Source organism: Mesoplodon bidens (genome assembly GCF_964165515.1).
Source record: "Mesoplodon bidens genome assembly, chromosome: 19".
NCBI lineage: Eukaryota > Metazoa > Chordata > Mammalia > Artiodactyla > Ziphiidae > Mesoplodon > Mesoplodon bidens.
In genome coordinates, this window is record NC_138179.1 from 38,413,334 (window position 1) to 38,441,238 (window position 27,905).

General features: G+C 57.0%; 1 protein-coding gene across 5 annotated transcripts; it reads left to right on the top strand.

Annotated features, from left to right (window-relative positions):
- Window positions 1-158: 158 nt before the first annotated feature.
- On the top strand, window positions 159-22,740 carry GPRC5C (G protein-coupled receptor class C group 5 member C). 5 transcript variants are annotated; one of them, XM_081218807.1, is made up of 6 exons: window positions 6,506-7,243; window positions 12,280-12,370; window positions 13,450-14,535; window positions 17,315-17,409; window positions 19,405-19,554; window positions 21,187-22,740. In XM_081218807.1, exons 3-6 carry the CDS (start codon window positions 13,482-13,484, stop codon window positions 21,217-21,219), a joined length of 1,332 nt encoding a protein of 443 aa, XP_081074933.1. In that variant the 5' UTR covers window positions 6,506-7,243; window positions 12,280-12,370; window positions 13,450-13,481; the 3' UTR covers window positions 21,220-22,740. The 5 variants fall into 5 exon arrangements, with proteins under 5 accessions (XP_081074936.1, XP_081074933.1, XP_081074935.1 ...); XM_081218808.1 differs by lacking the exon at window positions 6,506-7,243 and adding an exon at window positions 7,292-7,630; XM_081218810.1 differs by lacking the exons at window positions 6,506-7,243; window positions 12,280-12,370 and adding an exon at window positions 159-194.
- Window positions 22,741-27,905: the final 5,165 nt, after the last annotated feature.

Sequence of the window (27,905 nt, forward strand, 5' to 3'; positions counted from 1 at the left end):
TGCCAGGCGTCCTGGAGCTCCATCACAGTCCCAGAATAGCGCAGCTCGGTTCCCAGCAGCCTCGGGCTGCACCGCAGCTGGGCTTCCGGCAACGGAGCTGGAGTCAAGCCTCAAGCAGCGGCCGGAACAGCTGGGACCGAACTCCACCCAGATGCCAGCTGGCTGGCCCTGCCCTGCTGGAGGTGCCATCTCTGGTGAGTGCAGGCAAGTCTGGCTCTCCTGTGGCACCCTGACTCTCCCCCCGTCCCCTTGGGGTCCTGGCTGAGTTTGAGAGGACCCTCAGGGTGCCCTCAAATCCCAGGTGAAGGGGTGGGGGCAGAGACTGGGTCTTTTGGAGGCTTTGGGTGATCTAGGCTGGTGGCTGGCGAGGCTGATGAAGGGCAGAGCCGTCCTGAAGGCGGGCAGGCTGCGGTGTGCACAGAGAGGACGTGACCACAGAGGGCTGGTGGCCACCAGGAGAACAGGGTTGAAGACGGGAGAAAGGGCAGAGAGGGAGACACACAGCCCTGCCACAGGCCAGGCAGTTGCCCAGTGCAGTGCTGTCGTGAGGCTGGCTTCTGAAGGTGATGGGATTGTTGGGAAAAGGGAGAGTGGCTGAGAAGGAAGGCTGCAGACTAGACAGCTGGTCAGCTCTGTTTCCAGCATCCTTCTCCTGTACTGGCCCGTGTAGATCCTTCATCTATTTATTCCCTCGCAAATTTTTTTTTTTTTTTTTTGGCTGCACTGCACGCCATGCGAGATCTTCCCTGACCAGGGATCGAAACTGTGACCCCTGCATGGAAGTGAGGACCGCCAGGGAAGTCCCCCTGGCAAATACGGATCGAGGCCCTGCCACGGGCAAGGATGGATCAGGCACACACCTTTCCCTCGAAGAGCTCACACCCTGGTTGAAGACATGAGACATGTACATAAACACACATTCGTAGAGCAGAAAATGAGCTACATAAGAGATACGAAAGCGCTTTGGGACATAGAACAGCGAAGTTAAAACCAGTCCAGCAGAGTTAAAACCAGTGGGTTCTAATCCAGGGCTAGTCCCTTAGCCTTTATGAACCTCAGTTTTAAATTGAACTCCTAGGGTTGTCAAGATCAAATATATCTAAAAGACACGGAAAATTGTACAGTGCTACACAGAGGTATAAACTATTATGGGTGTTGCTGCATTATTAGATCAGCCAGTGTTTCTCTTTCTCTGAGCTTCTCGGCCTGGGATTCTGGGAGCCAGGGGTCTGAGTGTGGAGCTCAGGACAGCAGCAAGGCCAAGCCTAGACCCGGAGCCCACCCCTTCCCCCTAGAAAAGGCTGACGGCATCCCTCAGGTCTTGGCCCATCATTCCACCCATTTTATTATATGTACAAGCACTATCCTTGGGGCTGCAGGGAAGGCTAGGCATGAAATCTGTTCCCCACTGAGCCTGTCATGGAATTACGGAGGCCAGATATCTATGTATAAAATATAATTAACCGTGCAAAGCAGCGCAAGATTGGCAAATTCATGCTACAGGGGAAGCTTTGGGAGAGCAGAGGGCGGAGTTGTATGGGGCGGGGTCACCAGCAAAAGCTTCTGGGAGAAGCAGAGGCGTTAAAGGGGGAACAGTTCAGAGAGGCCGGGAAAGGGCGCCCTGGCTTGAGAGTGGGGGACATTGTGAGTGAAACCACAGGAAGGTCAGTCCAGTGGCCAGACCCAGAGCTGACCTCTCAGGCTGGAGTGGCCGTTTCCTGTGGGGAAGAGGAGGGAGAGGAGATGGCCAGTCCACGTTGAATGCAGGCTGCAGGGGCCTTAAATGCTGGGCAAGGGAGTTAGATCTTTTACTCAGAGGCAGTGGGAACCAGCGAAGATCTTAGGAGCCGAGAATGCCAGGGGGAAGTCAGTGAACGTCTCACAGCAGAGGGGGTTTTCAGGTGACTGGAGGTGTCAGGGAATGGAAGGAAGACTGCAGGCAGGGTGATTAGGCTGGGTGTGTGTAACCCCAGTGGGAGGGTGCGCCTGCCCTGAAATGTTCTCACAAGGGGGGCGCAGGGAGGTGTGAGGGGAGACTCTTCCTCAAGGAAGGGAAGGGGGGCTAAACACTGCTGTGTACACATTTGTTTTCTGTTTTTGGAAGGGGCGGTTTGAGGGGCCTGAATCCCTGGACCCTTGGCCTTGACCCTGGTTCCTAGATTCACTCAGTCTATTGACGGAGGTTCTCCAGACCTGGGCAGCTCAGAAAATGCAACTCTCTCCTTCCACAGGGAGCTGGTTAGTGGCCACTGAGCCATGGGCAGGGAAGGGGGGAGAGGGAGAGGCAGATTTTGTGGCCACCATGGATGGGCTCAGCGTCAGGTGACATTCCAGCAGGTTCTGCCCTAGGCCCGCTTCCGGGTACCCTCCCAGAGGGATCATCCATGGGCAGCGGGTTGTGGTGAATGGGTGTTTATCTTGCCTGCTCCCTAGCCCCTGGCTTCCTGCTTCTTAAGGGGCCACCTTGGTACCTGGTTCCTCTCAAAATGCCAGGTGGTACCAGGCTGCTCCAAGCAGGCAGTCCTAGGAGCAGAAAAGAAGAGGAAACTTAGCCAGACACCACAGCCTGGGCAGTAACCAGTTAATGCGGAGCCTGGGAGCAAGGAGAGGTCAAGTGCAAAATCTGTTTACCGGCTGGTTTGGGGGCACCCAGCTGCCTAGCGCAAGATTCCAGGCACCTACCTGTCAGGGGGCCAAGAGCCCCACCCCTCAACTCAGCGAGGGACTATGTCTGCTCCATGGGAGCCAGGGGGCCAGGCAGCAAGACCAGGGGCACTCAACCCTCTAGGGAGGGAAAGCAGGCCTCCCAGTCCCCGGAAGAGGAAATGGCTCCTGAGATTCTGCACACTGAACCGGCAATCCAGGACTCCTGCTACCCAGGCAATAGGGAAGCCCCTCTAGGGAGCAGAACAGACCTCGAGCACCTCTGGGGCCAGCTCACCTGCTCCTCCAGTGCCCCAAGTTGGGTTGCCAAGGCCCCTACCCTGCACTCTGATGCGGGGCGTTGCTGGCCCAGGGGAGGTGGTTTCTCCAGCAGGTACTGGGCTTGCCTGCTTCCCAGGAAGGCCTGTGGCCAGTGGGCAAGGCTGGTACGGTCCTGTTTGCATGGTGTTTGCAGTGGTCCCCCCCTTCTCCACCCCAGGGTGATGGGGAAGGTCAGCAGGGGGCTGCCCTCCAGGGGCCATGTCTCAACTCTTGCTGCTAGGGTTCAAACCATAGATTAATGGATCTACCAAGTGTCAGGTTTGGTGCCAGATACCGGGAACAACAAAATGAGTGAGACGTGTCCCTGCTCTTGAGAAGACAAGAACTGAGAAGGCTAAGATACACTGAGATAAATGATAAATAAACAAATGCATACTAGGCTGTGGGTAAACAGGGCAGCTCACAACGGTTCATTCTGGGGAAGGTGAGGAAAGCATGGCAGAGAAAGGGACATTGGAGCTGAGCTTTGAGGCAGGGCAGGTTTTAAAAACCTTAACAGGGGCTTCCCTGGTGGCGCAGTGGTTGAGAGTCTGCCTGCCGATGCAGGGGACACAGGTTCGTGCCCCGGTCCGGGAAGATCCCACATGCCGCGGAGCGGCTGGGCCCGTGAGCCACGGCCGCTGAGCCTGCGCTCCGCAACGGGAGGGGCCACAGCAGTGAGAGACCCGGGTACCGCAAAAAAAAAAAAAAAAAAAAACCTTTGGTCAGACAGGGAAAGGGGGTTGGGGGAGGAAAGGAATAGCACGGAGAAGCCCAGAGCATGGCACAGCGAGGCTACTCTGATCATGGTAAAACAGGACCGAAAGAATGTTGGAGAAGCAGCTTCTACAAGAGTTTGCATTAAACACTGCTAGAACTTTTTTTTTTTTGGCCGCGATGCATGGCTTATGGGACCTTAGTTCCCTGACCAGGGATTGAACCCGCGCCCCTGGCAGTGGAAGTGTGGAGTCCTAACCTCTGGACCACCAGGGAATTTCCACTGCTAGGCCTTTTTAACTGTCAGGGCTAAGGCTCAGAGGGGATGGACTAGAAAAGGAGAGGTTGATCACTGAGCATCTGAGTGCCAAGCTTGTGCGAGGCCCATTGTAGACATGGCTTCATTTGAATGTTACAGCAAGGATTGGGGGTGGTGCTATCCTGACCTCTTTATAGTAGAGGAAAGTGGGGCTCAGAGCAGTGAAGTGACTTGTCCAGGTCATACAACAGGCAAGTGGCAAAGTTGAACCCCACCCTGGGCCTTGTCACTAGCTTAGACTCATGCAGCTCAAAAAGGAATTGTTCCGGGCTTCCCTGGTGGCGCAGTGGTTGAGAATCTGCCTGTCGATGCAGGGGACTCGGGTTCGTGCCCCGGTCCGGGAGGATTCCACATGCCGCGGAGTGGCTGGGCCCGTGAGCCATGGCCGCTGGGCCTGCGCATCCGGAGCCTGTGCTCCGCAAGGGAGAGGCCACAGCAGTGAGAGGCCCGCGTACCGCACAAAAAAAAAAAAAAAGGAATTGTTCCAATGAATAAAGGTAGTTTCGATCGGCTGGAGGCCAACAGGAACTCACACACCATGCTGGGAGGGAGGGGTACAGACGCCATCCACACAATCCATTAATCCAAGATCTATCTGAACAGTGGGAGGGCAGTGTCCCTATGGGACCGCTTCTCAAAGTGTTACCTTTTGGGGAACATGGGAGTTCATAAAGGTTTACATGCCTATGTATTATTACATTGGGCGAAGGGTACCTGGGGGCGCAGATGAGTCTGCGGTTGGAGTCTTTGACGCAATGGCGCCTCCCACCTAACTTCTCTCCCGGCCACTGGCCGTGTCCATCAGGACCCACAGCCGTTCAGCTCCCAGGGCTGGGTGTGGGGCTCTCACGATTTCCACCCTCCAGTGTTCCTGCTCTTGACAGGCCCTGGGGGATTAAAGCCAAGGGCACCAGGGATCCTGGAGCCTCAGAAGCCCCAGGTCGTCTGCCCCGAGGGCCTTGCTTTGTCCTGAAGGCATATCCTGTTCCAGAGTGAGATGGGGTGGAAAGGGGGAGAGCAAACCGTTCTCAGAAAACAGGCCCTACATTTCCACTGCCATCACGGCACAGGGCTGGCTGGGGGCGGAGCTCATCCACTGAGGTGTCCAGGCCTGTTTCCAGACCACCGCAAGTGGGTGGCCAGGCACCGGATACCCCAACCTGGCCCCTGCCTGGGCCCGGAGGGAGGGGGGAGACTTGCCTCATGGGAGAAGTCTCTGGAGGGTGAAGGGGTTCTCCACCAATCGAGACGGATCCCGAATTCACCTGTGTCTCCCTGAGGTCACTTGTACCCTGGTCTCCCCACTACTTTCCCCACCCCTTTCCCAGGCTCCTAGATCTGGCCTTAAACATATGCTAACGAGGGACCCCCCCCCCCAGCAAACTTGTTTCAGCGTTGGTTGCCTAGTTAATGAAAACTAGTCAGAGATCAGAGTGACTGATCTGTTTCGGGTAGGTCTGACCTGCTGCTCCCCCTTTCAGGGTGGGCCCCCCACTGCCTGGCCCTTACACACGTCTGCACGTGCTCATGTCCGGTGTGTGTGTGCGCGGGGTCGTTCCTGAGATGCAGGAGGTGGAGTTAGGGGAAGGAGACCAAAGGCACAGCAATACGCTCTTCCTCTCAACATTGAAAAGAATTGAAACAATTCAGTCCTCACATTTTCCAGGCCAGCCAGAGAGAGCCAGGCGCAGGAAGAGATATAGGATTCTAGAAAAGCAGGGCCTCACCGCCAGCCCAGGCTGCTAAGCAAACAATCCCTCCAGGAGTCCGAAAACTGGTGTGCGAGGGGAGGAGCCAGCCTGGGGTTTATCGCTCCGGCAGCTCCGGGTGATTCAGGGAGTTTGACTTCTGGTTGTCATAGATGGAAGCACGCAAACAAACAGCCCGGGAGGTACCCCTCCCCTCTGCCTGCGCCCTCCCCCACCTTGCTACCCCCAGCCCGAGACCAGCCGCCTCCCCCCCGCACGATTCCCGCCCTCCTCCCGGGCGCTCCGGGCAGAACCAACACGCCCAGCCGCCCGCCCGGCCACCGGCTGACTCCGACCGCGCGCCGCTGGCGATCCCCCAGGCAACTCGGCGTCACGAGAACCAGCACCCCTGGGACCCGGCGCCCGGCCCTGCCTCCGCGTCCCCTGGGCCCCGGCCAGGCGCAACAAGCACTCCCTTCTCGGTGCGCCGCGGCCCCTCCGGGCCTCCGGCGCTTGCCAGCTAGGCCCCGCTGCGTAGCCCACCTCCCGCGGAGCCCGCAGCCCTGGGGGAAGGCAGCGGGAAATCTCTTGTTTATTGGGCCGGGGTGATCCTAGGTTGGATTCGCTTCCCCATTTCTGCCGTTCCCCTTCTGCTGATTCCTGGGGCCGGAGAGGAAAGGGTGGCAAACCGCTGACGCACCCCGGGATAGGGAGTGAGGTTGGGGTACGGGGAGGGGGAGCTCGAACTCGTGCAAAAGTCCCCGGGCGGCGGCAGGGGCAGGACTCGGCGGCCAGGCCGATGTGTCACGGAGCGCAGAGACCGCGGGGGCCGGGTTAAACACTGTACCTCGGGGAACTGAACCGTGAAGGCTAATTAGGACAGGTCCGAACAGGGAACGGGGACACGGGGAGGGGAGCGCGCGCTAAGGTGGACCGTGTCCCGGGAGATCGCAGGAAACCCAGGCGCCGGGTAGTCGGACCCAGGGCGACTTCTGCCCACGGCTCCGAGTGGTTCTGGGCCCGGCCCACGGCGTTAGGGGCGCGCGCGGTGGCGTTCCCACGCACACTTGGTGACCCGGGTGCCGGGGAAGGATCGCGCGTGCAAGAGGTGGACGCTCGGTGTGTCCACGTGTCTTCGGGGAGGGCAGGGGGCGCAGAAGGCGCGACAAAGACAGACTTTGTATCTGAGTGTGCGCCTCGCTCTAGTCCGGAGCGGCGAACCGTGCCCCGCGTGTGTCTCACGGGAGAGCCAGGACGAAGGTGACAAAGACTAGGTGTCCGCCCAGGAGAGACGCACCAAGGTGGCCCCCGCGCGTGTTTGTGTGCGCGCGCGCTGGGACTTGCGAAGAGGGAGAGCCCGCCCGCGAATTGTGTTGGGCTGCACCCCAAACCGCTTTCCAGAGAGAAAACCGAGTCCCGAAAGTAAGTGCGCGTGAGTGTGCGCGCGCCCGCGTGCGGGGGCGTGGCAGTAAACAGCAGCAACCCACAAGCCGGCTTGGCCAGAAACTCCGATCTCCCTCCCCTGCCGGAAAGTGCGTCTAGTCGGAGCCTGGAGGTGAGTCGGGGATGGGTGGGGGGAGGGCCGGCCGGGCTTTGTTAACTGTGTAAGCGGATTGCACGTACCTGGAGCGCCGCGGGCGCCCGATAAGCTCCTGAATGGAGGTGATGTCACGGTGATGCAGGCGCCGGCCCACCCTCGCTGCGAGAAAGGAGCCGAGCGCGGGCAGAGGCCAGCGCGAGGGCTAGAGACGGAGCGCAGCCAGCTCCGAGTCCCGGGGAGAGGCAGGCCCTGCGCCCCGATCCCCCGCCTGAGCCCCGCCACCTCAGGCCAGGGTTGGGCCTGGCCCCGCTCTCTGCGCCGAGTCCCTCCCACCCCCGCTCGCGCCCCGCCTGGACTTGGCCCCAGACGCCGCGCCGGAGCTGGGCCGGCGACGCGTCCCAGGTAAGGGCTGCAGCCTGCTCGCTCCGCCCTCCCCTTGGCCGCCGGGAAGAGTGGGGTCGGGCTGGTGGGGAGTGGGCGAGGGTTGATGCCCAGGGGTGGGGAACCGGGGGGCGGAGGACACCGCTCCTACTTCGCTCGCTCGCAGAAACTTTCCAAAGCGGAGCAGGCTGGGGACTGGGGGTGTGGGTAGACCGGCGCTGCGGCTCGGAGTTGGCGGCGAGGGAGAACTCCACGATCGGGGTCTCCAAGGGCTACCCCCTCCGCCCTCGCAGCCTCTCTGCGTGACTCCGCGGCCGATAGTGACTGGGGGGCCGGCGTCCTCTCCGCGGCCCGCTACCGTGGATGGGGAGGGCAGGTTTCTGGGACCAGAGGAAATGAGAGAGAGGCTGGCCCCCCTGCTCTTTCTGTTCCGCCATCCAGGGGAGCGTGGGTGTGGACCCCGGTCCCGGCGAGAGGTAGGGAGGGGAGGGCTCAATCTTCCTGCGGGAAGTTCGGAATTTCGGTCAGTCGTAGGCCCTCTACCTTTGGCGGCGTGGCTTCTAGATCCCTTCCCTTTCCCCGCTCCTCCCTCACGCCCCACGGGGTTTCCTGCGCCCTTCCCAGCCGCGGAGGTGGAGTTGCGCCTCTCCAGCCCCAAACCCACAGTTTTAAACCCAGCAAAACGCAGTCATTGAAAAAACTCCACGCTCTTGATCCTAAAGCTCAGGGACCAGAATATGTTGAAATAGGGTTTTGTGCTCTTGGAGGTTCCCTGCCTGGGCCTTTATCGGTGGCTGGGGGAGGGCGTGCCGCTGGGGGGTGGGGCGCATTCCTGAGTGGCTTTCTAGAGCGGACCCTTGGGTTGAGGACTCACGTGTTTCAGAATGCTCAGGGAATTGGGAGCCAAATATCCGCCCTCGGTGTGAAGGTCTAAGCCTGGGGTTCCTGGAAGCCCTCTACCCCACCGCCGACCCCACCCCCCAACTTGGGCACTGAAGTAGCCCCGTACAGGTACAGGCATCTCCGACCCCTCTTCTTATTGGTTGGTTTAAACACCAGAGCCCCCTGAACAGAGGAGTAAAATGGCAGGACCTAACCAGGGGCGGAGAGGAAGGAGGAGATGGATGGGAGAAGGGGAGGATGTGGGAAGGCTGCCAGCGGGTCCATCCGTCTCTCTTCATGGGCTGCTGAGTGGGGGCAGACCGGGAGGAAGGGGGCTCCTCTGTGGCTCTGCTTAGGCGCCTCGGAGAGGGGCCTCTACATGGACATGGCACCCTTGAAGGTACCTGGCTGTGGGTCTATATCTTACTCTGTCCCTTTGAGCCCAGGAGACAGACCAAGACCGAAGTGTGAAGCTCATGTTGCCCTTTTCAGGATGGTTCTCAGGCTTTTGTGTAGATGGTCGGGGAGTGAGGAAAGGTGAGAAGGCCTGGCTGCCTCATCCTTGCTGGGTGAAGCCCAGTCAGGGCTGGCTGAGCCTCTGAGCCACCACTCTGCTGAGGTCTCTCTGCCTCCCCTGGGAGAGGGAAAGAGGGAGGAAGGGGATTCTGGAACTGGATTGGGCTGACTCAGACCTGAGCTGGGGGCTGAGTGGCTGAGCCTAGGGAAAGGCCGATTTCAGAGGTGATTAAAAATACTTGTATAACTGATTCCAGGGAGGTGAAGCAAAAGGGCCCCTTTGTCCAGAAAATAATCTGCAGCTCGGCTGGGCTGCAGCCACGGTGTGGGGGGAACTCATGGGACTGAAGGAGGTCTCCCTCCTTGGTCCTACTGAGAAGCTTTAAAAAATATATATTTATTTGGCTGTGCCAGGTCTTAGTTGAGGTATGTGGGATCTTTAGTTGCGGCATGCAGACCCTTAGTTGTGGTATGTGGGAACTAGTTCCCTGACCAGGAATCGAACCTGGGCCCCCTGCATTGGGAGCTCGGAGTCGTTTTAACCACTGGACCACCAGGGAAGTCTCCCCTACTGAGAACCTTAAAGCAGGAGACGTGACTCTAAAATGAAGAGGCCGGACTGGGATGGGGAGAAATGGGCACCAAATCTGTTCACTGAATGCTTTTCAAATGCCTACTATGTTCAGTGCAAGACTAGATGTTGCAGGGGATGCTAAGATAAACAAGTCTTGTTCACTCCCCTCAGATCTTACAGCCAGGTAGGGGAGACACCTACGCACGCGATCAAGGCTCAGAAGACAGCCTGGAAGTGCAGGCTCTAGGGACCCGCAGGAGGGAGAGTCTCAAGGCAGAGCTGGTCTGTTTCATCCAAGTCCTTTCCCCCTTGGCCACCATCTTCAAACACAGCATCCCTTGGCTGGCTGAATCTGCATTCCTGGATGTTGAAGGATACTGGGCTGAAGCTTTCTTTAAGTCTCCTGCTGGCCTCCAAGGGTCGCTGTCCCAGGCAGTGGACAAGAACCAGGCCCAACAGGTCCAATTTCCCTACTTGAGTTGGTGTCTGCCTGTCTCTCCACTCCCCCAGTTTGAAGTTCCCATGTTGGTGGGACCGACAGGCTTGAAGGCTAAGGTCCAGGGCCAACGGCAAAGTGAGAAGGAAATTGGGGTGAGGGCTGTGAAGCTTCTCTGGCCCTGGCCCAAGTTCTTATGAGGTGTTGGATCCTAGCAAGGTACAGGTAGGTATGGCTCTAAGAGCAAGATAGACCAAGAAGAGGGACTGGCATAGTGGTCACAGGCTAAATGAGAGCGGGCTTGGTGCTTTGTAATGACATGGCCGTTATAAGATTTGAGTTTGGAGCGTGGACTTAGCATCCTTTCCCCCACATCCAGCCAGGCCTTAGACTTTATCTGGGAAAGGATCTCCACTAGGCCTTACCTTTGGCCTTGGTCTTTAGCCAGGGATGAATGTGTCCTCAACAAATCGATTGCCTATGCTTTTTTGCCAGACTCAAATCTTAAAGCACAATGCTGGTTATGCCCTCATCATGCAAAAAACAGCCTTCAGTGGCTCCCCACTGCCTTTAGAATCAAGCCCTAAACTCCCTCCCTGTAGTGTCTCTAATCTGTAGCCAGCCAGCTGCAACCTCCCTTTACAGACTCAGTTCATACTTGGTGAATTTGATTAGAAACTGAATAAAATGCTGTTGAGAGGTGTTCTTCACTCTGTCTTTTCTGACCCCCTCAGCTGGGAAGAGCTTCCTCCTCTGTTCCTGTAGCACTTTTCTCTCCCCAGAGGTAAATACTTTTGTGTGACACTTACCTTATTCTTCTTTGGGTAGTTTTCTTGTAGACCTACCTTTTGGACTGTGTTCATCTTTGTATCTTCCACTGTGCGTCTAGGGGAACTACTGGGCCTGGTCCCCCTAGACGCACAGTAAATATTTGCTGATTTGGAATATTTGTCTGTTCTAAACTGGGACCTGGCAGAGGGAGATGGGATGAGCAGCTCTTGAAGATGTGCAGATTGCCAGAGGCTAAGTCTGAGTGACCATTCTCAGGGTTCATACCACGTCTCCAACTTCACCCCAAGGTCTGGCTGTTTTGCTGTGAGCCAGAAATACTCATGATGGGGTTGAGTGCTTAGGATCCCATAGCACATATCCATAAATTATTTCCTGGAGTGGTTCAATATTCCTTATCCATTAGCCCTCTCCGATTCCTCTTTTCTCTTCCCAGCCCTTGTAAATAAAGTACAGTTTGTGCTTTATTGATTTACTATTACACAAAGTCCCCTACAAGAGCTTATTTAAATCGTGATGTAGGGGAAACATGCTTTTGCATTGGAAGATGAGAGAAACTAGCTGCGGTACAGTACCACTTATTTAGGAAAACAATAATAAATTCACACAGGAGGGTTAATTTATTAAAAGTTAATGGTAGGTGTTGTTTGGGGAAAAGCAAGCTTAATTGACAGACGAGGTTGTAGTTGGGAAAGCTGAGAGACCTAAAATGTTTTCAACGAGGACTTTGAAAGTTGATGATCTTTATTCTGTCAGCTTCACTTAATTTTGAGTTTTATTTCCTCTGACTTAGTAACAGCGTCCTTCCCTTTCTCAATCATGGAGAGACAGTTCTGTTTGCCTGTTATACATTAACTAACCAAGAATGGTGAAAACATTAAGGGCTTAGGGGTGTGCAAATCTACACTCCACCTCCTAAAAGGAAGAAAGAGAGGTGGTGGGGAAGTCGGATCATGCCATTCCCCTCCCAGCCACTAGTGGTCACTATCAGCCCAGGAAAGCTTGGTTGCTGTCTTTCTGGAAAGTTCTTGGGTCCAAGAGGGGAGAGAGGAAGAGCCAGGGTTACAACTAGTTACTTGAACATAATAAGGGGTGATTTAAATGCCCTGCATTTCATAGAAGTTTGGAATTTATGACTTGCTTTTTTTGGGGGCGGGTACACGGGCTTCTCACTGTGGCCTCTCCTGTTGCGGAGCACAGGCTCCGGACACGCAGGCTCAGTGGCCATGGCTCACGGGCTCAGCCGCTCCGCGGCATGTGGGATCCTCCCGGACCGGGGCACGAATCCGTGTCCCCTGCATCGGCAGGCGGACTCTCAACCACTGTGCCACCAGGGAAGCCCTATGACTTGCTTTTTAGAGCATTTAAGTTTTCTGTCCTCCAGGTAAATTTAAAGTCTTTGAGTAGCAAACTCACTGATTTGGTCTTTAATTTCTCCTAACCTGCCACACTTTTTACCTCCACCTCACACAGGGAAAATCCAGCTGGTATTGAGAGCAGGGGTTTGGTTTTCTTTGGTGCCAGTCTACAGCATTTAGTAAGGCTGCTGTCCGGGACCGGTCCGGTGAGTCATTGCAGTAGTAAGTTACCTTCCTGGTGTGATAAAAGACATCTTTCTTGCCTTCTAGCTACAGTGCCTCAACGTCCTCCATTATAGATTAATTTCTTTGGGTTTTGCTTTGCCCCTGGTTCTTGCTTTTAAAATGTTAATGCCTCATAGGAGGATTTTTGCATTAAGTCATTAACTCCCTAGCTGGGAAATTCGTTGATTTTTTAAAAATATTTATTTACTTGGTTGCTCTGGGTCTTAGTTGTGGCAGGCGGGCTTCTTAGTTGAGGCACGCAAACTCTGAGTTGCGGCATGCATATGGGATCTAGTTTCCTGACCAGAGGTTGAACCCAGGCCCCCTGCATTGGGAGCATGGAGTCTTACCCACTGTGCCACCAGGGAAGTCCCCGAAATTCGTTGATTTTATTCTTGAGACTCTAGCAGCTGAGCTTCCAAAGAACTTTGGATTCTGAGGAGAAGCGTTGGCACTAAAAGCGGGAAAATGAAGGGCAGAAAAAGGCAGTGGAAGGGAGGCATCAGGGGAAAAGTTTTGATACATACAGCTTTTCAATCATCTCTTCACTTTCTCTGGTTGCAGTTTGTACCTGTTACAGGTGCTTGTTAAATACTCACTGAATGAATGAATGCGTGGCTGATTTGCCGTAGACTTAGGCATCACAGGGACAGAGTGGAGGGGCATGGTGTCTGGCCATTTGAACTGTGGAAGTCCTGGGACAGAGAGGAACTGAGTGCTGAGTGAACTTGCTCACAAACCTCAGCCCCCAGCCCACCTGCAAGAGCTCAGGGCATATCTGGGCCCAGGTTATGACTTGGGGGAAGGGGAGGGGCCTGAAAATTCAGCACAGTTTCCTCCTTTTCCATGACTGGGAACAGGGATGACACTTGGGTTTCATCTCATTTGCCACTCTGGTCACTTGGTACAAGGCCCAGGAGTTCTGTGTTAAGAATGATTCTGAAGCCCAGAGGCACAGACAAGATCAGTGTGCCGTGGTTCAGGAGGTGGGGAACAGCACCTTGTGTGTCAGAGTCTGCCCTGGAGGACTGATTTTGCCTTTTCTCCCCTCCGTCTCTAGGGACCCAGCTGGGGCCTGGCCCGGGAGCCAGGATGGCCATCCAGAAAGCGGTGCTCATATGCCTGGGACTGCCTCTCTTCCTACTCCCAGGGGCCCAGGCCCAGAACCACGCCCCAGCTGGCTGCAGCCCGGACCTCAACCCCCTCTATTACAACCTGTGTGACCGCTCTGGGGCTTGGGGCATCATCTTGGAGGCAGTGGCGGGGGCGGGCATCGTCACCACTTTTGTCCTCACCATCATCCTCGTGGCCAGCCTCCCCTTCGTGCAAGACACCAAGAAGCGGAGCCTGCTGGGGACCCAGGTGTTCTTCCTGCTGGGGACCCTGGGCCTCTTCTGCCTCGTCTTTGCCTGCGTGGTGAAGCCTGACTTCTCCACCTGTGCCTCTCGGCGCTTCCTCTTTGGGGTCCTGTTCGCCATCTGCTTCTCCTGCCTAGTGGCCCACGTGTTAGCCCTCAACTTCCTGGTCCGGAAGAACCATGGGCCCCGGGGCTGGGTGGTCTTCATCGTGGCCCTGTTGCTAAGCCTCGTGGAGGTGATCATCAACACGGAGTGGCTGATCATCACGCTGGTGCGAGCAGGTGGCGGCGAGGGTGGCCCTCCGTCCAATGGCAGTGCCAGCTGGGCCACTGCCTCCCCCTGTGCCATCGCCAACGTGGACTTTGTCATGGCGCTGATCTACGTCATGCTGCTGCTGCTCTGCGCCTTTACAGGGGCCTGGCCCGCCCTGTGCGGCCGCTTCAAGCGCTGGCGGAAGCACGGGGTCTTCGTGCTGCTCACCACGGCCACCTCCATCGCCATCTGGGTGGTGTGGATTGTCATGTACACCTACGGCAACCAGCAGCGCAACAGTCCCACGTGGGATGACCCCACGCTGGCCATCACCCTCGCCGCCAATGCCTGGGCCTTTGTGCTCTTCTATGTCATCCCTGAGGTCTCCCAGGTGACCAAGGCCAGCCCAGAGCAGAGCTACCAGGGGGACCTGTACCCCACCCGGGGCGTGGGCTATGAGACCATCCTGAAAGAGCAGAAGGGCCAGAGCATGTTTGTGGAAAACAAGGCATTTTCCATGGACGAGCCAGCCTCAGGTGGGTCACGGGACACCCTCCCCAGGTGCCCTTTTATTTTTTTTAGTTTTTAAAAATTTTTGGCCACACCATGCAGCCTGTGGGACCTTCATTCCTCAGCCAGGGATTGAACCTGGGCCGCAGCAGTGAAAGTGCCAAGTCCTAACCACTGGCCCATCAGGGAACTCCCCCCAGGTCCCCTTTTATTCCAGGTGGTTTACTGCAGGACAGGGGGCTGGTCTCCTGAGCAAAATGGGAGGTTCCTGAGATTATCCAGAGTTTTCTGCCTTAAAGTCCCTAAATTCCATATTTTTTAAAAAATTATTTCTTTTTGGCTGCGTTGGGTCTCTGCTGCTGCGCGTGGGCTTTCTCTGGTTGTGGCAAGAGGGGGCTACTCTTCGTTGCGGTGCGCGGGCTTCTTATTGCGGTGGCTTCTCTTGTTGCAGAGCACGGGCTCTAGGCATGCAGGCTTCAGTAGTTGCAGTACGCGGGCTTGGTAGTTGCAGCACTCAGGCTCTAGGGCACACAGGCTTCAGTAGTTGTGGCGCATAGGCTCAGTAGTTGTGGCTCTAGAGTGCAGGCTCAGTAGTTGTGGTGCACAGGCTTAGTTGCTCCAAGGCATGTGGGATCTTCCCGGACCAGGGATTGAACCCATGTCCCCTGCGTTGGCAGGTGGATTCTTAACCACTGCGCCACCAGGGAAGTCCCCTAAATTCCATTTTTTTTTAAGGATTTTTTTCCTATACTCATGCAATTCATGAATATATTTTCATTGTAAAATTTTACACATTACAGGTAAAATTTCCCTCCACTGTCAGTTCTACCCCATTCCCTCCTGTTCTATCCCCAGAACTGATCACTGTTGACTGATGTTTTCCTGCTAGGTGCCTCAGTTTCCTCATCTGTAAAATGGGGATAATAATGGTTCCTGTTTCATAGGATTCTTTTGAGGATTCAATTAATGCATCTTCTGGCGCTTGGAAGACACTCTAGAAGTATTAGCTATTAGCTCTGTGTATTACTATTATTTTACTGTCATTATTATTATCCTTCCAGAGCTTGTTTTTCCATTATGTACATATCCATAGTCTTAGTTTCCTTTTAAAGTCTTTTCAGTTCAAAATGTTTTCTTTTTCATAAAATCGCGTGTGCCACATGCTGATCTAAGCAGCACCCGCTATCCGGTAGCCAGCTTGTCCCCAAGCTCCTGCCCCGGCTCTTTGTTAATGTGATGGGGCTCTCCTGAGGGGCCAGGCAGCCCAGAGCCTTGGTGGTTGGAGCTGAGGGTGCCTCGGAGGTGGAAGCGGCAAGAAGGCAAGAGAAGCCCCTGCAGCCTGGGCCAAGCCCCCGTCGGAAAAAGCTTGGGAGGCAGGAGGGGGTGGCCATTCTCCAGGAGACTTGGCCAGACGTGCTCCCAGCTCCCTAAGGGAGGAACCTTTTTCTGGCATTCGTTCATTGTAAGGGCCACTAGCATTTATTGAGCACAAACTGAGTGCCAGGCATTGAGCCTTTCCGGATGTGCCCTGTGGCATGCGTCTCACGTGCTTTCTTAGCCGGCTGGTTACAGCCCCTTCATCTGCTGTGACCCGGAAAGCCTGGACGCTGACCCCCTACTCTGCTGATCGAGGTGTTGGGGGCTTAAGACTTGACCTGCCTGATTGTTGAGCAGTACCCCTGGGACCTCTGCCAGGGGTCAGAGGCAGAGGCAGGGGAGGTTTCAGAATCAGAAAACTCTGCCTTTTCTCTACAAGCTGCGATCCCTGTGATCTCTGCCTTGGGGAAAGGAGTGATCCTCCCCCTGCCAGGCACTGATCTTTGACCTGCCCAGCGGGGTGGCCCCTGGCATCCGCACAGCCTGGTGCCAAGTGAGGGGGGAAGGTGCAGTTGGTGAGAATGTTGGGAGGAGCCTCAGTGGCCCCCACCTTTGCTGTCACCCGCTGTTTGTCAGGCCAGAGAGTTCTCAGCCTTTGTCCTCAAGGCAAACACTTCTGGGGCTGTAAGGGTTTTTTTTTCCTTTTATTTTATTTTTTCTAAATGGAAAAATCAATTGAGTGAGCCCAGCACTTAGGAAGCCCTATAGAGTTGTGGTCCCTTTAGAGCCGCAGGGCCATCAGCCGGCAGGAGACAGACATCCGCTGCCCCGCGCCTCACTGCTCAGGCCTCTCCCCGGCCCCCAGAATTGGCCAGCAGCTTTCCTCCGACCCAGCGCCCAGCAGTGTAGGACAGATCGGGAAATCAACACCCCGGAAGGCACAGGGAAGTGTTCCCAGAGCTGAAAATAGTTCTGGAAACTTGCCAAGGGGCCACAGGACAGGATGTGCCTTCAGTCCCCCTGGTGGAGCTCTGGGTCCTGGGCAAACAGCACCCAGCCCTGCCCCATGCAGACTCTTGGGCAGTGGGGTCTCTGCTTTTTTTACCCTGGCGCCTGGCAGCTGGCCCGCAGCAGGAGAGGCCAGAGCTGGAGGCTGGCCATCTTGGAAGGCGGCCGAAGGTCCATGTGCCCCTCTTGGCCTCTGGCCCCAGAGGGCGGAAGGGGATGTGAAGGTTGCTGACGGGCCGTTTTTTCGGTGGGAGGGGGTCTCATGCTGCAGGGAAAGCCCAAGGGGAAGGCGAACATTGTGCTGTCTGTGTATCCAAACAAAGGGGTGCTGGGCTCCACGGGGTGGGGTACACCTACAGCCTCACCCCCAGGGCTGGCCGAGCCCCCTTTTCCCTCTCCCTGCCTCCTGGAGAGCCTTGCTTGAGAGCAGGAAAGGGAGCTTAAAGCCCAGCCTGGAACAGCTGCTATGTTTCCTTGCAGCTAAGAGACCAGTGTCACCGTACAGTGGGTACAACGGGCAGCTGCTGACCAGTGTGTACCAGCCCACTGAGATGACCCTGATGCACAAAGCCCCGGTGAGTGGGGTCCCCGGGTGTGCAGGGTGGGTGGAAGCGGGAAGGAGAAGGCAGGCTCTGCATCCGATGGGTCAGCCTTCGGGAGCCCGGGACCCCAGCTCCTGATGCCTTCTTCCTGGGGTTGATGTTCCTACTGCCTTTCACGACACTGTGGGTGGGACCTGTCTGCCTTGTGTCATCGGAGCGTCAAACACCCACTGAGGACAGCTGCTCAGAACAGTCTCTCTCTGAGCTGGTGGGAGCTGCCAGCTTTCCCCTAAGCAGCTTAGGGAGGGACAAGGGGGGGCCCTCAGCCAGGTAGGTGCCATTCGTGGTGGACAGAGGACCACAGGGCAGGTCTGGGTAGGTATTAGCTGCTCGACCACAGCTGTCCCAAGAGGGCCCTCCTGCTCCCTTCCCCCCACCAGCAGGCAGCAGCTCTCGACCTTACACCTCCCCTGGGTTCTGGAAACCAGATGCTCCATTAGCCAAGGGAGGGTGGGTGGGAACAGGAAGTCGGTGGGTTAGCGTCTTACTCACGCCATATACGTTCCTCCTCCCCGGCTGGCTGGCAGTTGCTCTTGGGGAGACCCCTCGCTCTCCGGAGCCTGAACCTGCAGCTAAGTTCCAGAAGAGGGAGGCTGTGGCCAGGAGCCAGGATAGGCCAAGGAATGAATCTCTGAAGGGCATGAGCAGAGTTTGCCAGCCCCCAGACACCCAGGGTGCCCCACCTGGCCACCCCTCACTACCTGTGTGTATGGAGTCGTGCTTCTTCAGGAAGGATCTGAACTAATAGATATTTAATCTAATGATGGCTCCAAAAACACGGTCCCTCGACCCCCAGCGTTACCCTCCCCTGGGAACTTGCTAAAAAGGCGCAAGGGCCAGGGGTGTGATGGAGCCAACAGTTAGCATCTTCAGTGACGTCACCTTGATAACTTGGAGTTATCCAAGCCATGATGGGAATAACCACCGCCCACAGAGATCTGACAATATTACAGATCAGGGTCGTGAAACATTCACCAGCTCACCACGGGGTGGGGCCCCCTAGGCATGGCTGTGGCTTCATAAACAGTCAGGTGATTCTGATGCACAGCCAGGTTGGAGAACCCGTCCTCGATCTAGATGTTCCAGGAGCTACATGGGGAGGGGGAGTTGGAGATGGTAAATGGGTTGGGAGGACCACCCGGGTCTGAGTGGATTCAGAAGGCAGCTTGGGGCCCTGGAGCTGCGGGGGTTTGGTGGCAGCTCTTTGCCTAGGGATGAGGCAGGTGAGGCCTAGAGCTCACCTTCCCTCCAGGGTGGGACCTGGGACCCATGCCTCAGCCTCACCCACACAGGAACAGAACCAACGCAGCTCCGACCAGGATCCAGGCAGAGACTTTGGATATTAAGTCTCCAAAACTTAAAACTCTCAAACCCCAAACCATTCGGGGTTTAAGTCTCTAAATCAGACTGCTAGATAAGAAACGTGTGACATGCCTGGGGCCTGACAGAAGGGTGTTCTGGGCCGGGCACGCCAGCCATGATGCTGTTGGGGGCGTGTAATGCCACCGGGGGTACTCAGGTAAGAGTCTTGGAGGAAGGGAGCCTGGGAGCATAGCCGGGCGGGTCACAGAAGCCCCGTGTGTTTCACTCTCTGTTGGGCCCCAAGGTTTAGGGACTGGGACAGGGCTTGAGAGGAAGATCCTTTTGGAAAGAGCCATCCACTGTGTGAAGCCCCAGGACCATCTGGAGGTGACTGGGAGCCTCATTTCCATGCCCAGAGGGTGGCCCTCTGCAGGGTGAGATAAGGGGCTGGAGGTCAGAGGTCAGCTCCTCCGTTTCCACACTCGGAGTCATCCATCCCAGGCCGGGCTGGAAGGGGGCAGAGGGGGAGGGCGGGGAGGGAAGGGGGAGCTGGCAGGCGCAGCCCTGCAGGAAGCGGAGTGGGAATGTGTGTGCATCCGTCGTGGGAGTGTGTGTGCATCCGTCCGGGCAGAACCCAGCTGTGAGACCGCCTGTTCTTCCTTCCAGTCTGAAGGAGCTTACGACGTCATCCTCCCGCGGGCCACTGCTAACAGCCAGGTGATGGGCAGTGCCAACTCCACCCTGCGGGCCGAAGACATCTACGCAGCCCAGAGCCACCAGGATGCCACCCTGCCGAAGGAAGGCAAGAACTCTCAGGTCTTTAGAAACCCCTATGTGTGGGACTGAGGCTGCACCAGGAGGAGGCGGGCAGATCTGGGGACCCGGCCCGGGCGAGGGTCTTCCTGGGAGCCCGTGCTCTCCCCTCCCCCTCCCACTCGCTGGCTCAGGACAGGTCATGGGCCTCAGCCGGGAGGCCCTCCCCATCTGCCAGTGTTCGGCTGGGCGTCCCCATGCCCCTCACCCACTCCTCAGTGTCTGTGGAGTCCAGGAGCCAACTCCGGCTTCGTGTCAGGGTCACCTGGCTTCGTGTCAAGGTCACCAGCGGTGGCCACGCTCCAGCCAAATAGAGTTCTTCCTGGGGTGGCGGCCAGTCAGCACCTACATTCTCTGGAGTCTTTGGAGAGATTCCTGCAACCTTGAGAGATGTCTCAGGCGCTTCTGTCCTGGGTCTTGCTCCTCTGTGAGGGGCAAGGGTGCCTAATAAACATGTTTCTGCTTTATTAGCCCTTCTTCTGGGAATGTCGTGTCTGATCTGGGCTCTCCGTGTCCGATGATCCACCCCTCCACCCTGGCCTGTGCATGTTTCCTCTTTCTCCAACCCCCTCTGAATCCAGCTCCCAGGAAAGCTGCTGCTGGGTTTTCCTTCTGTGCAACAAAGTAGCTGACACCTCCCCCCCAGGGAAGAGTTCTTGAGCTAAGCCTGGGTCCGTGTCCTGTGCGATCAGCATGGATCTCTGGGCCTGGCTCCCGTCTCGGGTCTCGAGCAGCATCTGGGCTTGTGTGAAATGAGGCAGCTTTCCTCTGGGATCCCCTCCACTGGGGTCGGGGCCGGGGGAACGGAGCAGGGAGTTCTGTGAAGGGTATTTGTAAGGGAAGATGGGCTGGCTTCAGCCCCTTAGTGGGAAGGGTGGTGCAGATCCGTCAGGGGATGGGATGGAGGACCACTGCTCCATCTCTCAGATCAAAGTGTGTGTGTGTGTGTGTGTGTGTGTGTGTGGCTGGGAGTGATTCACTGAGGATCAGGACCTGTTTTCAAAGGTGGGAAGGGGCGGGCCAGGTTCTGGTAGGTTTCACTCCTGGGCAGGAATTTAAATGCCCATTTGCTCAGTCCTTTATGGTAAAACCTTTCCACAGTGGCTCATTTGAATCCTCAGGGCTGCCCCTGAAAGATGGGTCGGACAGTAAGTACTTTCTCTCCCTTTTCCAGAGTCAAAATCCCAGAACCAGACCATTTTAGGGTTAGACAGGGCCTTGGGGGTAAGTGATCAATGTAGCTCTCTCACTGCCTCTGACAGGTAAGCAGACTGACCCAGAGAGGCCACAGAGCCTCTAGAAGTGGCCATGCTGAGACTGGCCAGGCTTTCTCAAGACTGGCTTGTAGCGGGTCCCGGTGGCCTGGGTTCAGACATGCAGCGGTGCTCTGACCCCTTGCAAGGGGCTTGCCAAGTCGGCTCCTCCCAGGTTTGGGAATGTTTCTTCCCAACTCGCCAGAAGCTATTTTCTAACACCGGTTGTAGGGAAAAGATGTTTCTGCTGGAAGAGGGGAGAAAGGTTGCTGGAAGAAAAAAAAATCAAACTTCTCCTTCTATGTCAGATTGCACCGACTCCCCTGGAGACTCAAACCCTTTTTTCAGTTGTTCAAACACTTGTTCTTTCTGGTTACTTTAGGCTCAGTCCCCGAAAAATAATACAAGATGGTAGACGCCCTCTTCCCTGGACCGCACGTCGTTCTGCTGTCCTCATTCCTCTGTGACCAGGCTGGGCAGGGCCCTTGTCACTGGAGCGGGAAAGGCCCGGAGGCTACCGATCTGGAACAGTGGAGTCAGGGGCCGTGTGAAACCCTGGGGCACATGGCTGGGGCTGGGGGCCACCCCCCCCACCCCCGCAATTCCTGCCCAGCCCAGCCTCTCCTGGTCCCCAAGTGACCTGAGACCACAGGAACGGTCTGCAGACACCCAGCCTCCCTCTGGATGCCCTCCCCCGACATCACAGCCCCTATGCCCCCCTGCTGTGGGTCTCCAGATGGCCATTCTTCCTGGCCACCTTTCGGTTCCAGCCTCAGCCAGTCCCGCCCTGCTCCAAAGCGAAGCCAAATCATGGCGAAGCTGGCCCTTGCCCTTCTCACCAGCACCTCCTGCCACCACCTGGACCGTGGAAGGCCGCTGAGCTGGGCAAAGCTCACTCGAGACCTGGACAGATCGTGCCTCTCTTCCTGGCCTGTGGGTCCCGGATCTGAGCCCCTCTGCATCACCACCTGATACCTTCATTGAACTAGGTCCCATCAAGACACACAGTAGGGGCTAGGGCTGCATTCTCAGGGGTCAATTGAGAGCCCTGGACCAGATGGACTGGGGTCTAGGCCTCTCCCAGGACTGAGACTTGGGGGACTGGGCGCAGCCCCTTAGATACGAGGTGTCCAGGACTGAAGATTGTGCCATTTCCTGACGGGTAGATGGCTAGGTTTCTGCCTCGCCTTGGGCACCTCACCTTGGGCACCTCGCCTTGGGCACCTCGCCTTGGGCACCTCGACAGTGCTGCTGCTGCTGTCATCATCCATGACAGGCTCCACCAGGTCCTGATGGCCACCAAGGGAAGTGGGGGCATCCTGGCGACCTGCATGATGCTGGCACCAACAAAGATGTGCACACAGCTCCAGACTCGTGGGAACGAGATCTCTGCAGTGTCTCCTTGGCCTCCTGCCCTTGGGTACCAGAGCTGGCTCATCCAAGGGGCTCAAGCCAGGTGTGTCCCCAGAGCTCACCTCTGCCTGCTGAGACGAGGGAGGATGAGCACAACGCAGGGGCTGACCCCGTAGGCGGTCCCACAGCCCTCACCCCCACCCCAGTGCCACCCTCCTGCCCCCAGCACCTGTGCCTTTGTCACCAGCGTATTTCTCCAGGGCTAAGTTGGGTGAACAGGCCCTGCAGAGAGCAGGGCTGTACCCCCGAGTGTGACGACCGCCTCCCCATCCACTGACCCTTGTCCTGGACTGCCCAGTTCCATGAATGGAGTATTAGTTACTCTGATGGAAGGGGAGTGGGGAGCTCTGAGCACCCCCGACTCCCTGCGATCTAGGCTAGTAGCCCCAAGTCCCTCACGGTGAATAAAGGCTCTATCTCGCTTTTCGAGCTGATAGTCTCGAGTGAGTCCTGGCAGCGCCAAGGGGCCACGGGGAGCAGCCTGCAGTGAATGTGGGTCTGTTCAGAGGCTGAGTCCCCTGGAGGCCTGTGGGTGAGGCCGGGGAGGGATGGGCTCCTGAAAGATGCAAACCTGCCCAGATTCAAGAATACCCCGTGGCCCTGCTTCCTCCAGTCTATAGCCAAGTGAAGAAGACAGAAGTGTTCCAGCTGCATCACAAGTCTTGAATGGAAAAAACCAGAATAGGCCAGAACCTGTTGCAGGTGACGTCAGGCCCACACCTCCGTAAACGGCACACCCATTTCTGTCAAACCGAGTAGCTGGGGCGGAGTAGTTTGGGCTTCATCACTGCTCAGGCTTACATGACCCTGTTTGTGAGGAATTACTACCACAGAATCCCTGTGTGTTCATTAAGAATTTGTCTGGGATTTATTAATATATATTTTTAAATCCAACTCCTTGCCTTCTAGACCAGCGAAGGCTGTCTGATTCCCACTAAATTTTTTTCTTGGTTGGGGATTTGTTCTAAGAGGAAACAGAGGCTTCCCAAACAGGCCAAGCCCAAGGTCACTGTCTCCCCACACATCCCCTCTCCCCCCAAACACAAGGCCTGGTGATGCAGGCATGGGGCAAGAGAGGGGACCCACCTTTATCATAATCTTGCTGCTGCCTGGTAGGCTGGTGGAGAGGGAGGTGGGAGCACCGTTGGGTAAACTTCTGGGCTCATGGGAAGGCGGGTGGGAGCCAGGTATAACCAATACTTCCCTTGAATCAGGAGGACCCGCCAAATGCCACGCCCAGCATTCAGTTTACACATGTGGTTCTTGAACTCTTTCAGGGTACCTCACAGTTCCTGTAAGAGCAAGAAACAGGTTAAGTGACTTGCCCACGGTCACGCAGCTAGTTAGGGTCCGTCAGCCCTCCAATCCATTCTCACCAGGTCTAGCACTTCTAGCTCCAGGGGGACCGGCGGTGCTTAGGCACAAGTGCAAGTGACCAGACTTTGTTTCCTGTCTGCCGTCTGCACTCTGGGCCCTCTTGGATGCTGCAGCCCCTGCTTGCAGCAGCCGCATGAATTATTTAGCATGTGCACCAGCCCGGTAATGCTCTGACCTCATCCTCCTAGGGCTCAGGGCGGGGCTCTGACCTCGGTCTCCTTGAGGAAAGGCTGCTGAAGGGCGGAGGCTCGGACGTGGGTCCCTATGGGATGTGGGTGACCGAGGGGACATCAGTACCCTCAGAGAAGTGGGTGGGGGCCAGAGTCCAACTGCCCTTGTAGCAGGAGGCAACTCTGCAGAGGAGAGAACGTACCCCAGGAATCAGATAGCCACGGGTTCGGATCCAGGCTCTGGCTTACTAACTTTGTGACTCTGGGCAGCCCTCTTGACTCTCCCTCAGTTTCCTCATCTGTAAAATGGAAGTGCTAACACTCTGAGTTCATATTTAGTGCTGAGCTTCTCAAGGTCACTTCGTGGAAGACACGGCCATGGATAAGCATCCAGGAGCTAGCTGCCTCGTGTTTCCTGCCCAGGCAGGCTGCCCTCCAGGCCAGGTTTCACCACCTTCTGCCCTCTGGAAGTGCCACATCTTCCGTTTCCTCTGCTGTCCCTCACGGGTGCCCAGTGGGCGGGACAGCAGGTTGCTGGGATTGGAGGGAGACACCAAGGAGAGGGACAGACCCTTGGCAGAGCCCTGACTGGCAGGGGTCGGCAACCAAGGTGTTAAGAGGGTCACCTGGGCACAAGAAGTCAAGAAGGCAGGTTAAAGAGCTAAGATTGAACTGCTTTCAGTCCGTAAGCAAATGCTTATTAAGTCCCTACTCTGGGGACCTAGCAAGAGCTGATCCCTGCCCGCTGGGGGCTCACAGCCTAACTCCTCCTTCACCAGGTCAGACCCAGGGGCTGAAGTGGACGTGGTGATGGTGGGTTCCATCCCGGATCCATGCTGGCATTAAGCAGGCGGATCACACTTCCACCGGGCCCCTCCCGCCCCCTGTCCCTCTGAGTGGCACCTCTGCTGTCAGCAGGGCTCCTTGGGTGCGACCCGGTTCTTACTAACTCCCGGAATTTGGGCAGCTTCCCTCACCCTGCCCGGGTTTCCTCATTTGTAAAATAGACCCCAGCCTCCAGCTCTGCCCAAGCCCTGGATCTGGGGCCCCCAGCAGTTGATTGAGAGGGGCCCCGAAACCATAGGGGTGTGCTGAGGGTGACCCCAGGGGCCTCGACTCCGGGTTTGGAGGAGAGCTGGGCGGACGCGGGGCCACCGCCCCCTGGCGGTGCCTGGAGCAGAGGCACTGGGGGCGGGGGGCCGAGGGGCGGGGGCGGGGAGTGGCGAATCCCAGCCAGCTCTTTGCTCCTTGCCCCGCCTCTCCGGCCCTGCCCTGAGGAGGGGGGCGGGGGGCAGCGGGCCCCCGAACGCCGCGGACGCCCCACTGTCTCCCACGCACCTGGGGTGGCAAGAGGTGGGGCTGAGGACCGAGCCCCGGGCGCCCGGACGTCACTCTCCAGCGAGGACCCGCCCCCAGCCCCCAGCCAACCTGGGTCCGCCTGCTGCTCCCCACCCCCGGCCCCGCCCCCGACACCGCTGCAACCTGATCCCCGCCTCCGGGGCAGCCGGCCCGGACCAGTTGTCTCCGCTTGTGTAGCCGTCTGGGCTGCGGCCTGCCGGGGACCGCCGAGTCGTGGCCCTTCTCCGCCTTCAGGGCCCGGCCCGTCCAAGACCCGGTCCTTACACTCAGCTTCCCCTCTGGGGACCTTTTTTCCGCCCCGTCCCAGGCTGCGAGCTCCGGACCCGGGCCGATACCTGCAGCGTTCATCCTTGTATCTCTGGGCCCAGCCAGGGAAGCGGGTCCCTGTTCCCTTGAGAAGAAATCCCCTCTGGGAGGCTCGCTGAGCTCATAAAGCTTTGGATGGGTGGGTGTGATGGGGCCCGGGGAGCCCTACTGCCTCCTGCCTGCCTTGCCTCTAGGGCGGGATTTCTCAGACGTTTGGACCCAGATCATTCTCCGTGGTGTGGGCCGTCCTATGCAGTGTAGGGCACTGAGCAGCGTCTCTGGCCTCCACCTTCTAGATGCCAGTAGCGCCGCCACCATCCCCCTAGCTGCGCAACCAAAAATGTCTCCGAACATTGCCCGGTGTCCCCTGGGGGCAAACTCCTGGGTTGAGAACCACTCCTCGGAGGTATTGCAGGGGCGGGCGGCCGGCAGGGCACACAGGGCGCTGGGTCTGGAGCTGGAGGCACACCCCCAGCTCCCCACCTCCCCACTCCGCTCCAAGTCCAGGACTCTGACTCTGATGGGCTTCCCCTCCCCGAGCTGGTTTGCAGAAGCCTCAGGCCAGCCTGGGGACTCTGACCCCTCAGCCTGACGACATTCAGGCAGCATGTGACCAGCCAGCTCCCCTCACTGTGCAAACCCCTTCTCAGCTCCTCCCCCAGGTGGGTACTGAGCAGGGCCCTGGGGCCGGGGATAGGGAGACTCAGATGTTTCTCTGTCACTAACAGTCAGTGTAGTTGGGGCACCAGAAGGGCAGCCTCCGGTTCACAGAGAGGAGCCGGGGGAGGGGCCTTGGTGGGCTGAGGCCACCCCCTCAGCCCGGGGGCTGTCAGGATGGAGGGTCAAGGGAGCATCCCCATCAGCGGGGGCTTAGCTGTGGACCCCAGTCCTTGGGGCCAACCGGACGTGGCAGGGCTCAGCCTCTGTTCTCTTTCCATAGGGGAGGCAAAAAATAGGGCAGCCTCTTACACACGAGCGTGCACACACACACATACGCATACACATCACACATACACACACGTACACACCTGGAGGTAGAGGGTAGGGGAATGGGGTTTTCGGAGCACAAAAAACTATAGGTCCCGGCTGGGGAAGATTCAGTTCGGCCCCTTAACCAGGCCCGCTTGGGGCTGGCCCTCACAGGCAGGTCGGGGGTAGAGAGAGGGTGGGGTACCGCCCCCCCCATGCAAAGCAGAATTTTCAAAAGGATCCAATCCCAGCTGGAAGTGAGGAGGTTTTACTAGTCCCTTCTTTCCCCATATTCATATTTTCCAGTATCTGCATAAAGAGACAAAAGACATTGTAATAGGTTAAAGAGGAGGGGACGGCCCCCAGGATCAGGCAGATAAGGGACAAGAAGATTTTTCACTGTCTCCCACCCCCACCTTTCCCTCCTTGCTTCCTTCCTCTCATTCCTTCCTTCTCCATAAAAACAAATTACATATCTTTGGGACCTCCCTGGCGGTCCAGTTGCTAAGGCTCCACCCTTCCAGTGTAGGGGACGTGGGTCCAACCCCTGGTCAGGGAATTAAGATCCCACATGCCTTGCAGCTCAGCTTAAAAAAAAAAAATTACGTATTTAAAAACAACTGATCTGAAAGAAAGAAAAGGTGCCCCCAAAGTGAACTCACCCTGTAGCAGCCCCCTTCCCACGGGCCTGTGTGGTCACTGCCTTGCCCTTTGCAGAGGCCAGACCCAGCGATCCTCGGCCACACCTCTCACTCCTCATCCCCTGAGAAAGATAGGCAGCTCTCACCCCGCCAAGTTTGTCCAGTGCCTTCTCCCCTGGGGAGGTTTTTGAGGAGGCTGGGGATGCGGGCCTGGAGAAAGCAGAGTGTGTTCATTGCATGTGGGGGCGTGGGCATCCCACACCCACCCCACCCCTACCTTGCTAAATAACTGCAATTCTGAGGACTCTGAATGAGATATTCAGGCCGCAGATTGGTGTGCCCCTGCAGTTTTCAGTTTTTCTGCATGTAGCTCATCCTTATAAAGCATGCCGTCTCCCGCAGGGCAGACAGTTCAGACCTGGGAATAACGTTTGGCTCGTTCATTTCATTCATTCTTTACTTCTTCATCAATATTTATTTATTTTATTTATTTTTTTTTTTTTTCGGTACGCAGGCCTCTCACTGTCGTGGCCTCTCCCGTTGCGGAGCACAGGCTCTGGACGCGCAGGCTCAGCGGCCATGGCTCACGGGCCCAGCCGCTCTGCGGCATGTGGGATCTTCCCGGACCGGGGCACGAACCCGCGTCCCCTGCATCGGCAGGCGGACTCTCAACCACTGCACCACCAGGGAAGCCCTTCATCAATATTTATTAAAGGCTGTTCCCACCATCCTGCTCACTGACATCAGTTTCCACACTGAACTCTGTCGGGCACACAATTTTCCTTACGCCTCAAATCTGTGACCTCCATCTGTGCGTGTCACTTCAGCCACATGTCAGATGTCTCTGGGAGTTACCACCCACCGTC